The following is a 12,906-nucleotide window of genomic DNA, read 5'->3' as shown; positions in this document are numbered from 1 at the left end:
GGGCCACATCACATCAGAGGCCGGATTTAAAAAAAAAAAAAAAAAAAAAAAAAAAAAAAAACGAGCCATAAAGACAGACATTACTCACAGTCCACTCCCTCTCCAGTTCAGCTCCTGTCTTTACGTTGTCAAAGTCCAGCCCCCCCCAGTTTCGGACATGTCTCCTGCTGCCCTCCTTGCGGTCTATGTCTGGCGCTGGGCCCGAACGTCTCGGGTCATCCAGGAAGTTACGAATCGGCTTGTCACCATCCTGCTAATAAAAGAAATTCGACATGTTCTACTGTAAACACATTTCACAACAGTGAGAATCTGCACTTGTATTCTACAGCAGACAGACAATAGAGGGGACTGAAATGGGACAGACATCAATACTACTAAGAAGGGAAATATAAGTGGTGCTGTTTAAAGTTGATCAATAAAGTGAGAGAACGGATGAACAGATCAACAAACATGAAAGTCTGAGGAAAGAAATGGGAGGGAGGAATCGTCACAGTCTCTGTGGGTAGAGAAATCCAAATACCATCTGATAAGCTAAAACTCTGTGGAATTATCTTTTCAAAACAGTGACTCCCATACCCGCTGTCCTCTCTCATACTCCGCTATTCTCTCCATTTCTTCGTTCATCTTCTCAATGTTCTGTCGTCTCTTCTCCTCCCATTCCTGTTGAGGAAACAACACAAGGCCGCATCGTTAGTTACAGATCATCATTAATTATTTCAACTAATACAGGACTTGCATGCTGAACCACACTACGACATTTCCGTTTTAAAACGCATCTCTTTTGCTGCATTTACTCCTCCCGTCCACACTACTCTGCAGTTTTTGAGCACCTAAAACAGACACTTTTGGAAACATTTTGCCCCATTTTATTTTGAAAACTCCGGGGTTGTGCTGTTGTCTGGGCGAGCAAAAACGGAGACCTTTGAAAACGATAAAGTAGACACCCACGCTGCTCCTTGATTGGGTCTCATCAGCCTCGACTACCAGTGGTGAAAACATGGTGTTCAGACCTTGTTTTCTTCTCTAGCAGCTGTTGTTCATAAATTCTGCATTTTCATGCTACAACCGCATTTACTGCTCCTCGTTCGTAGTATTTTATGCAACTAATCAACTGCAGAGAAGACAATCTGCTTCCTGTTTACAGCAGCTCGCACACGCTCAGTGTACATGAAGGGTCATGTATGTATGCATATGCGTATGGTCTCAACTGAGAGCTGCCTTAGTGATAACTCACCACCGTCGCAGGTTCACTGATAAAACAGGATTTCAGGATTGTTCAAGAAACACAGATTGCATCAGAAGATTTACATGAAAATTATAGAGCTGCGCCTCGAATGCAGGACAGTAGCTGAGTGTGATAGTTCATCTGCACTTACTTTAGATTTCCTGTCCATGCCACCTGGTGTTCCTGTTCCTGTTCCTGTTCCTCCTCCTCCTCCTCCTCCGCCTCCTCCTCCACCTCCTCCCTCTCCTCCTCTTCCTCTTCCTCTCCTTCCTCCTCTGCGTCCCTGCCCTCCCAACTCCCCCCCGGGTTCTCCATCTCTGGGTGTCCTCGGTTCCCATTCTCTCCTCTCTTGGCGACCTCCTCCTCCTCCTCCTCCTCCTCCTCCTCCTCCTCCTCCTCTCTGTCCTCCCCGGCCTATCCGTGTCGACCCCGTCCTCCTGGTGGGGCTATGGGCGTCGCTCTGCCCTCTGAGGCCGTCGCTTTCTTCTGACGACTTCCGGCCGCGAGGTGTTCCAGGTCCAGGTTTCCAGTCATTCACGACTCTCTTCTCCTGCAGGAAACACACACAAATACTTAAGTACTTTACAGTGCTAGTACCACGTCAGCATGCGGAGCAGCAGCTCTCAACATTACATCTCTTCTCTCTGTGCATGATCAGAAGAGGATTATTCTCATCATTTTTCTCTCTTGTCCCCTTGTGTAATTTCAACCCATTGTGTTAAAATAGTGTGTACATATTTGGTTGGTTCAGCTGTTCACTGCTCTGCACTGATTCCTGTTTGGCCCATGGGAGAAAAAATATTTCCTGTCCTGAATTTACCCCTGTACTTTAAATCAAACACACTCAGTCTCTTGAAGAACTGGTAGAAAGGAATAATCAGGGCTATGGATTATGCAAAACTACGACATGATGAACTCAGAGAGTGGAGCTGGGAGGTGATGAACAAGAGAGGGAGAGAGCAAGACAGGGAGCTCTTTAAGAACAGGGATCAGGAGTCTATTGTCAAGCTTTAGAAAAGGTTTAACAGACTAATGAACCAAATTTAACCTGTTGACCCTGAATCAATATCCATTCAAACAGGAACACACGTGGAGCAGACGCCACCCTGCTGCCCTTCAGCTCCTCCTTGCCTTGTAGTCTTCGCAGGTCTAACACTGTCCCTCCTGGGCCTGATCAGCACATACTGCAGGAGGCCAGCCATCATTCAACTGAGCTCTAGCATTTATTTTAAGAGTCTGTACAGACGTAATAAAACTCCCTCTGGGCGTTCCTGATATATTGCATTCACAAGCACGTGGGGTCATTTTGACCTTTGACCACCAAATTCTAATCAGTTCATCCTCGAGTCCAAGTCAACGTTTGTGCCAAATTTCAAGAAGTCAAGGCGCTACAGAGATATCACGTTCACGAGAATGGGACGGACAGACAACCTGGAACCATAAAGCTTCCAGTCCTGGCTGAGGCATAACAATGCGACTGTGTAAAAAGGGGTTGGGCTCGTAGTGATGAACCAACAGAGAATCATCCCGTGAATCTGCAGCACCCTTGGCTCTACTCAGGTTTATAGTGAGTTACGGTTTGATTACAGCCAGGGTGTGTGTCATACTCTGTATCTCTCCTCCATGTTTCCTGTCTGCCTCTTCCCTGCCAACTGTCAAATTAACCACACAACACACACAAACACCTCCTGCTCAGCTCCACACAGCAGACAGACACAGCAGACAGACACAGTTAGAGACTAGCTGTAATGACCAGGTCCTTCACTTTAGCTGCTACCGGCTGCTCACTGCGCGCTTATAGTTTAGACGTGCCCTCTAAAAAAAAAAAAAAAATTATATCCAGTTCTTACCAACGCTTTGTATCATGAACACTGTCCCTCTCCACACTATTTCACTGTGTAAATATTAAAGAAAAACACAAACAATCAATATTCTATAGTTTCCTGATGAGAGGTGAGTCAACAGCGTCTCTCAAACCAGACGGACACTGTAGAGCTTTGAGATTTCATGGGTTAAAGTTTAAAACAGATTGAACTCTGTGTGAAGCAAAGGAAGCGGGTCAATTCGCAACCAGAAGCAAATGTGTCTTCACATGAACATGAATGGGAGGCGCATTTTGGTGTGAGTGCACCATTACAAGGGGTTTATCTCTGTCCTGCTGCCAGGCTGTTCACCACGTCTGGGTCACAGACCTCTCCACACTAAGATATATTTGGGGTATAGTTCAACTAAGAAGGAAAAAGTTACACACAGTAGCTTTAATTTATCTGTTAATTGCATGCATACTGTTGCGGATTAGTTTTTTTTCTATTTCATATATAATGTTGAAATTAGTATATAATTGCTAAGAATGTGAAGCTACTTCAATGCACCGCACCTTTCTTTTAGGGTTTAAAAAGGGAGACTCTTGGGAAAACGACCATGTGTGTAATCCACTGGTACACGTGAGTGTTTGCATAACTTGTACAACATGTTAACAGATGTAACAAACTGAACTGAATTAAAGGCTGGAAAAACAGATCCCAGAGCTCATTTCCCAGGACATTTGTATAACTTCAGCAAGTCAACTGAAGTTCACTCTGCACCAGAAGCTGCTGTTAAAACATTACGCTACAATCATCTTAGCTCTGTTTTAAGATACGTTAGCCTGATCAAATCTGTACACAGCAGAAGCAGAGCTAGATGGAGCGCTCACACTCACACACACACACACACACACACACACACACACACACACACACACACACACACACACACACACACAATGAAAGTCTGAGTCATAACCTCTCATTGTAAATGTTTGTATTTTAAGCCTGTGTTGTGTAATTTTATGTCGACAGCTTGATTGGTTTATATTATTTTTCCATACTGTATTTTTTCAGTACATGGCATGGACTAGTTGGTTACATTTAACTGTAATATCACTGGTTCTATTAGGTCATTAGGAGCAATGTAGCAAATTACTGATTATTATGTATTAATATCTCATAGTACATAAACAGTGACAGAGCATTTTATCCTCATCGCCCATATAATGTCTTTTGGTAGTGTGTATATTCTTTCCATCTATGTTATGTATGTAACCTCTATGACAGAATTAAATCAATCCAAAAAGGCCTCAGTGATTAAAGTAGGTCAAAGTATCTCATCTCCCAAATGTCAACATTTCAGGAAACAAGAAAAGCTGCCTCGTTTTCAGACTAACCACTTCACATTTTTGGGTTATGAGTCAACTCAGCAGAACTCATGCAACCATCTAATCTTTCAAATAGAGTTCAAAACAACCATGACATACTCTATATAATGTTAGATGTGCTTCTCATTTTCTTTATTTGTTCTTCAGTGTAATGTTGAGTTTTCCTGCAGAATTTTATGAGCACGTTTGTCAATAAAAATATATCTTATCCCAGATGCAACTCCATCTGACACATGTAACCCAAGTGGGCAGAGGACCGGTGCACGGCATGATGGTTAGACCAGCAGGTGTGTGGTTGGTGAACTGATCACAATAATGAGAATATGCAATGATTTTAAAAAGCTCAAGACACTCGACATGTCTTACCCCTGTTGGCTTAGAAAGGTCGACTGTGACGGTGAAGTTTTCCTTCTCCGTCTTCCTCCTGTCCGTCTCTGGCTCATGGGGGCGGGGCTTCCGAGGTGTCGTCACAGCAATGCCCTCCTGTTCTGCTTTCTTCTTGTCTTCTTCGATTTCCTGTTGAGATCGAGTGACAGAATAAGTGAGATTAGACTAAAGCTGTTTCTTAAATCGAAACTCCGGACTAATCCTAAGAAGGTTTTCAGTATGTTGAGTGTTGCTGTGGATGATAAGCAAGTTAAATTTATTCATATAGCACCTTTCACGGATTTAAAAAAAAAAAAAACAAACAAAAAAAAAAATCACAAAGTGCTTTACATCATAAGAAGTACAAAGGTTTGGACAATAAATACAAAGCAATGAAATAAAAAGCAGGAGCTATTCAGATAGACTGAGCAAAAACCTGTCTGAATCTAAATGTTTTCAGTTGCCTCAAGTAGGTGTGAGAGGAGTCTATGCATCGCAAGCATAGAGCAGTCCGTAGTTTGGGTGCCACAGCTTGAAAATCACAGTCACCCTGGGTTTTATAGCAGGTGCAAGAGACGGCCAGTAATTTTTGTTCAGTAGACCTGAGACCCCGATTGGCCGTATAAGAGGAGGTGAGCAATATATTGGGGTGTTCGGCCTTGCAAGGCCCTAAAGGTGAGCACCAGTATTTTAAAATGGATACAGAATGTGACTGGGAAACCAGTGCAGGGAGGATAAAACTGCTGCGATGTGTGGTCTCTTGTTATTGCTGTTTCGGAGACAGTTCAGGCAAGTATGAAGAGTGCTAACAATAGTCTAAATGAGAAGAAACAAGCATGAATAATCATCTCCAACTTAATCTTGGCAATGTTCCTCAAATGGAAAAAACATGAGCGTGTAAACTGGCTGACATGATTATCAAATGACAGCGACTGGTCCAACATGTTCTTCGTTAACAAACCAGAAAACAAAAAAAGAAATATTACATCTTTGAAAAAATATTTTCGATGTCTATCTATCAAATTTAATTGGCAGTGTCATTTAGGGTGATATAACCTATGAATAATATTGTGTATAAATAATAGGCTGTATCATCATACACAATATATATCTCAATATTTTGAAATTTCTTCTAAAGTACTGTTAAGATTTTAACCCTTTGATGCATAAATCACACCAGTATGATTCTAGTAGTCCCTGCAGCTTTTGTCTGCATTAAAACATTATTGATTACTGTGTTTTCATTAGTGGTTTCTTTTGGAACTATTTTTAATTTGCAAAAAGGGAAAAATCACAAAGTTAAATTTGACCCTGAATAAAAACAGAGCTCAAAGCAACAAAAAATGCATTCAACAAGAATCCTCTGAGAAAGACATTTAACCCAGTGCTGTTTCTGTTCTCAACCAATTCAGCGCTTCACGTCTCTCCAGCTGCCAGATAACCCCACATAAACACACATGCCTCACCCACATCACACACACGCAGCCAGGAGGAGAGTTATACATATTTTGTGGGCGTTTGTATTTTAAAACTAAGATCTCCGTACCTGGTACCTCTTGACCAGAGCTTCATTCTTTTTCCTCAGAGCTTCGATTCTTCTGTCCAACTCTGCGTCCTTCTCCTCCTTGGTCTTGAGATCCACCGTTGAAGACTGAGGAGAAAAAGCAATGAAATGAGGAGAAGGCCAGTGTGTCAAATATCCATAGAAAACTGGACCAAAGGCAAATACAGATAATTCTGTTGCCTATGCCTCTTCACTTGACAGGTAATTCTTCAGTTTGCTTTAGTTTAAGACATGAAATTACTTTTCAACAAGCAAGTTGATGAATGTAGCAGAATTTAGCCTTTTCGTGCCAGTGTGTGCACCTCCTCTACCAAATCCTAAAATCCCTCTCTTACTTACCATAGCTGCCTCTGACTTGTCCTCATACACAGGTGGCAGACTACTTGTTCCTCCTGTAATGAGAAGATGAAGAAGATGATGCTGCAGCACTCACCAGTCAAGCATTAGTCCGTGAGGTGCTTTAACAAAGTAGTTAAGTTACTTCACCTGGGTATTTGCCCGTCACTGTACAGAATGATAAATGCTCAGAGTTTGACACTAAAAGGTTGTTTTCACCTTAAATCTGAGTTTAAGATGAGCATGATTCTGAGCTATCACAACAAGTTTGGAAGCCAATCATAGTCTAATATAAAGCTACAGCTAACAATTATTTGCATTCCTTTTGGTTTTACTTAATTGATCAATTGTCATCTATAAAATGCAAGAAAATTATGAGAAACGTTAGTTTGCCACAGACCAAGGTGACCGTCTAACCAACAGTCCAAAATCCCAAAATGTTCCTTTTAAAGCAAATAATCTTCTCATTTAAGAAACTAGAAACTGTATACAGCTTAAAAAATGCCTAATATTATCAATCAATAAGCAATTATCATAGAGGAAAAAATGCCAATCAATTTTCTGTCGATCAGCTAATCAACAAATCATAGCAGCTCTGGTTCAATGTGCCACTAATATCAATGTGATGTGGACACTTGAAGCCTCCAGTGCACAGACAGAGGGCGGACTTTTCAGAGAAGAAAGACAACAACAACTTTATCAGCAGTTTAAAAATAAAAGAAAACCACATCAGACACAAATTAGTATTCCACACTGAGTATTTTACATGTCTTAAAACATGGCTGTAGGTGGATCATCAGATGTGACTAATAATTTTACTTATTTATGTAGTAAAATACTAAATATTTGTTGATTACAGCATAACAAATGTAACCTCTCTCTCATTTCTACTGCTGTAAACTGTATACATTTGTTTAGTAACCTGCAGAGCTTACACGATAAGTCGATCAATCGATTAGTTTATCAACAGAAAAATAATAGAAAACAATTAATAGATTATGAAAATAGTTGTCAGTCATTTATTCAAGTGAAAAAAGGTGAAAGATTCTATAAATTCTCTGGTTCCAGCTTCTCAAATGGCAGGATTTGCAGTTTATCTTTGTCACATATGACAGTGAACTGAATACTCAGGTTATTGGACTAAAGGCATATTTCATTTCATGTACACTTTTTCACTGAATCATAATCAGCAGACTACTGGATGATGAAAAACAATCATTAGTTGTAGCCCCAGTTACTGGTCTAACTCAGTAACACATCAGTTTTCTTTGGTAGGGTTGAGTGGGCGTTTAGCATCATTCTGACATGTGACCACAGCTGATCAAATGAACAAAGATAATGATCCTGAGACATTAACCAACAATTTAAAACAATAATTCAATTGAGTCCAACTTTGCTCCTATGTGTAGGGTCCACTAGGTAACCCCTCTTCACTTTCACCTGGTCAAGGTTAAAGGTAATCACGGGTGAGGTCACAGGTGTGTGTATGTGGAACACAACAAATAAATAAATCCTTGATGCGTTTCCAAAGCTTCTGTAAGCGTATTAGAGCTGCATACAGGATGCAAACACAAGTCACCTGAGCCACAGCAGACAACATACACAACACAGACTGTGCGGGATGTCCACCACAATAAACTCTAACTGTACTCTAATCTACATTTATATTGATCCATTTGTTTCTACTCTGGTCTGCGGTGAAGTAACACAAGCACATTGAGCCATGTCTGCTCTGATACAAAGGCGCCGAACCCCCCACGATGAAGAGACAGCACACGGCCGACTCCGACGACATGAAGCTGAACAGCGGAGTAAACGTTTACAGGCGTTTAAGTCCCACTTGTTCAATATTACCTTTATCAGGGCAAGTTGTACCGAGTGGAAAGACCAACGTTAGCACTCGCTGCTCTTTGCCAATTCCTGCACCTCAGAGTGCCCTCATTGTTCGGCTTCCTGTTAGCTGCGGCTAACTTCCTGCCAAATAAAGACCCCCTGTCTTTGGTTTTAAAGAGGCCGCGCTGTTCTTGGATGGCTGGATCAAACCGCGTACTGTTACTTCACTAATACAGAGGTTAATATTTTTAATTAATATATTTTAAATATATATGTTAAACAATGACGCAGAAAACCGAAAGCAGTTGATATTACCTAGTTTTACAGCAGCTGTAGTTCGTAGTGTGTCCACCAGAGGGCACCGGCGGTCAGCACACAAACCCGGCATGATAACCCCGCGGCAATGAGGTCAGATCCAAAAATACCCGCGAAGATTCACACAGGCATAAAGATGGTCGTGTTATTATTTTCATACAATGCTAAACTAACTCAATACAATTATATATGTTGTGTCACCCTATATTTTCTAGGCTGTATCATTCCTATGTATCATTGTGTATTCTGTTGTCCTATACTATCCCATTGTACTTTATACAATTATTTATACATTGGCTACCCAACTTTTGTCATTTAAATACTGCTGTCCCTTAAGTTAATTAACTTTAATTAGTAATTAAAGTGACAAAAGTTAAGTATGTTTATGCATAAAGGGTAATGTATTGTTAATTATGATGTAATTGTTGTATTAGACTAGATATATTATATTATATTATATTATATTATTATATTATATTATAGCGGCAAGAAGAAGTGGTTTCCTGCATCACAAAATGTGATCTGATCTCCATCTGAGTCACAAGAGACAAACGCAATGTGCTTAAGCTGATCAGGCATAATTATAATCTTCTGTGTCTTTATTGAACACACCCATTAAACATTCACATTGCTGGTGGAAAAAGTAAGTGAGCCCTTGGATTTAATAACTGGTTGAACCTCCTTTGACAGAAACAACCTGAAACCAGCTCTCCCAGTAGCTGCTGATCAGACCTGATATTCTTACGATGTCTGATGTGAACATTTCTCTTCAGTTCATTACACAGCATCTGTACTGGGTTAAGGTCTGGGCTCTGACTGAACCACTCTTCAAGGTGGGTTTTCTTTGTCCGAAGTCCTTCTGTAGTAGATTCACTTTGATGGTCATTGTCCTGTAGCATCACCAGCTTCTCCTGAGCATCAGCAGGTGGACAGACACCCTGACATTACCCTGCAAGACACCTTGATAAACTTGGGAATTCATTTTCCCCACAATGATATCGAGCTGTCTAGTATACACAGTGCTGCATGTTCTTCCCAAACAATTCGACCTTATAGTTTCATCATTCCACAAAACACTTGCCTGATAGCATTATAGCTGTATGGCAAACCTCAGGGATGTATGTAATGTCCTGTCATGAACACAATGCTTTTAATACATTCCATTTATTCAAATCAGCAGTTCTTGATTGTATTTTTTTGTGAGGGCATATACATTCTTATATGAAGATATTCTTCTACTAATGCTACTTACCATTAGCATAATCACGACTTGCATAAGTTTAAATGCAAACCTTTAAGCACATACACTGTAACATCCTCTCAATATGCACAAACATTGAGATGAGACCTTTACAGTGACTGAGCATATTTCAGTGATGTTTCTCATCTTTCAGTAGACTGACTCACCTGTTTAGAACAGGTGAGTATGGTTAGTCTGGACAGAATAGTATACAGGTGATATAAGGCTGACTGTCCTTTTTTGGTAGCAAGAGTAACACTAACACTAAGACCGACAATGGTTAGCATGTCTTTGTTTAGTGTTACTTTAGGGGATCACCGGGATGTTTATAGGCTGTTAGCAGGATGTTGAGTAAAAGGGTATTGTGTTGTGGGTGGTAAAATATAGATTCTAACTCTTATAGCTCTTGGCAGGGTATTCCATAGTTTTGGAGTATAGTTTTAAACAAAGCTGCACTGCCTATTTTCTTGTGGGTAACATTGTGTGTATTTAAAAGCCTGTCAGCAGAAGATCTGAGGGCTCATGTAGGATTATAAAACGACAGCGAATCTACAATGAAGGCTGGCCCCAATCCATTAAGAGCTTTAGAAATGAACTGAATAAAATAAAAAGCACTGTGTTTAAAACAGTATATGCATATATCCCATACACAAATGTTTTGAATTTCCATATATGAAATATACTGTATGTACACATTAAGTAAAATCATATATTTACATATATGTATATATCTCCTGCGACATCTTAAAAAATTTGCCTTGAAGGGTAACACAATGTTGTGTTTTGTCCACAGAGGTGAAGCATATCGTACGCACTATTGGAAACCCATCAGACCATTTTCTGGATGCAGGACTGCATCCGCTGCATTTGGAGCACATTAGCTAACCAAAACATTTCTTCTTTTTACCAGCCTGAATGACCTCAGGTCGGAGATCTCTTTTGGAAAACATTTGTGCTTATAACTCAAACATGAGGTACATAAAACAGAACAAGTTCAGATTTTTCTGTTTTGTTTTATTCTGATCCTGTGCAAGGTGTCTGCTAACCTCATGGGCAGAAGATGCTGATGCTCTTGACTATGACCAGGTGAGCTTTGTAGACCTGCTACAGCAGATTCAACTATTCAACTACAGCCTCTAGTAAGTGTGATTATATAGATAAACATACTGTAGACATAGATATAGATCAAGTTTTTTGGCTCAGTGATTGGTTGTCTTCCAGTGTGAAATCATGCATAGAGCTAATGAGCATCTGTGAGGAAGATGTGGCTCAGACGACCCTAAACATGTGTGACTGAGGAGGCCACTAACAGCACAACTAGGCAGGCCATGCCCAGGGTTCCCAACGAGGACAACCCCGCTGGGCTGAGCAGCAAGGACTATCCCTTCCTCCAGAGCACCTTCATCAGCGGGTAAAACAGTCCAAATAAAAACAAAAGGGATGCTACTGATGATGGAGCTGCTGATGATAAAGATGGAAACTGGTAGGTGTTTGACATATTGCCTAAGTGCAAGTCCATCTACCATTTATGTAAATATATATCCATCCCAAAGCCTGTCAATATATGTTGATGTTATGTGTAAGTATAAAATTATATGTGTAAAAGCTAGACATGTATGTTTAAAATTAATTAGAAATGAATCAAAATCATATATTAACATATTGAATTTTTATAAGTATGTTGTATATGTGGTGATATATCTCCTTTTAGGTGACATATATGGCAACATCACTGCAATGCAATTCTGTACGGGTTCTGCCTCTACAGCTTTAAAATACAACTCTCACATACACTATAACACAGACACTAGCACTCAAGCATTTTCTTACTCTGTCTCTCTCTGTCTCTCTCTCTCTCTCTGTCTCTCTCTCTCTCTCTCACACACACACACACGCACAAGCACACACACACACACACACACGCACACACACACGCACACACACACACACACACACACACACACACACAAAGATGACAGACTATCTTGTGTCCCAGTTTCAGTGAACACAGTCAAAACAAACAGCTACACTGTTGTTAGGCAGAACACTGAGTAATGACCACACAGGATTTGTTAATCACTTGACAGGATTGTGCAACCAGAGCCAGGTACCTGTGCCAGCAAATTACCTGTGGACCAATGCTGTAGACGCACAGGAGGGGCCTGTGGTCAAGGTGAAGGTGGAGAAAGGTGGAGACAGGTGGAGGAACACAACAGACTGTGGCATCAGTTACACTGATAAGACTGGTCTAATGTCACAGAGAGAACCAGGGATCCACCGAATCATGACATAATGAATTTCAACATATCTCAACTTTCATAACATAACCAATTGTGATTTGATATTAAAAAACACTGGCGTGTAACTCAACATGTACACCAACATACAGTATTCATTCATATGTCAACAACAATTACAATGTCCCATGATATTACATAGTGATGTAACATTAAACAACCTGAAACACTGTAACATGACATTACATGATTTGACCTGACCTGAGGTAACATGACCTGACAAAGGTCAGAGGTCATTTTTAACAGAAGATGTCTTGGTATATCACAGTACGAAAAGCACAGGTGTAAATTATAGAGTGAATGATGGCTGAATTCCACGTAGCTGCTTTAGTTTCAATGATCTGACATTGTGCGCGTTGACTCACTGTCAGTAGTTCATGGCTTATAATTTTACATTAATAACACCTGTGTGCTTTTGTTACTATGACAAGTCAAAGTGTCTGGGCAGACAGACTTAGTGTAAACCAACATGATGTATAACATAGAATAGCATCAGGCTACATTGTTGGCTACATGACATGACGTGACACATTC

General features: G+C 40.5%; 1 protein-coding gene across 5 annotated transcripts in view; it reads right to left on the bottom strand.

Annotated features, from left to right (window-relative positions):
- The window catches only part of ccdc9 (coiled-coil domain containing 9), a 26,964-nt gene extending 18,312 nt beyond the window's left edge, over window positions 1–8,652 (bottom strand). For 3 of the 5 annotated variants that reach the window (XM_087177813.1, XM_087177814.1, XM_023420769.2), the window contains exons 1-7: window positions 8,542–8,652; window positions 6,691–6,743; window positions 6,334–6,438; window positions 4,788–4,937; window positions 1,377–1,775; window positions 577–660; window positions 89–253 (exon numbers count right to left, since the gene is read on the bottom strand). In XM_087177813.1, coding sequence (XP_087033939.1) covers window positions 89–253; window positions 577–660; window positions 1,377–1,775; window positions 4,788–4,937; window positions 6,334–6,438; window positions 6,691–6,693 — 906 coding nt within the window. In that variant the 5' untranslated portion in view covers window positions 6,694–6,743; window positions 8,542–8,652. The remainder of the gene's footprint in view (window positions 1–88; window positions 254–576; window positions 661–1,376; window positions 1,776–4,787; window positions 4,938–6,333; window positions 6,439–6,690; window positions 6,744–8,541) is intronic. The other 2 variants (XM_087177816.1, XM_087177815.1) reach the window with 2 other exon arrangements.
- Window positions 8,653–12,906: the final 4,254 nt, after the last annotated feature.

This window comes from Seriola lalandi, unplaced genomic scaffold (assembly GCF_002814215.2).
Source record: "Seriola lalandi dorsalis isolate HSWRI2012SDOR001 ecotype SW California unplaced genomic scaffold, Sedor1 jcf7180002054657, whole genome shotgun sequence".
Classification (NCBI taxonomy): domain Eukaryota; kingdom Metazoa; phylum Chordata; class Actinopteri; order Carangiformes; family Carangidae; genus Seriola; species Seriola lalandi.
This window is presented reverse-complemented; position numbering and strand designations above follow the sequence as displayed.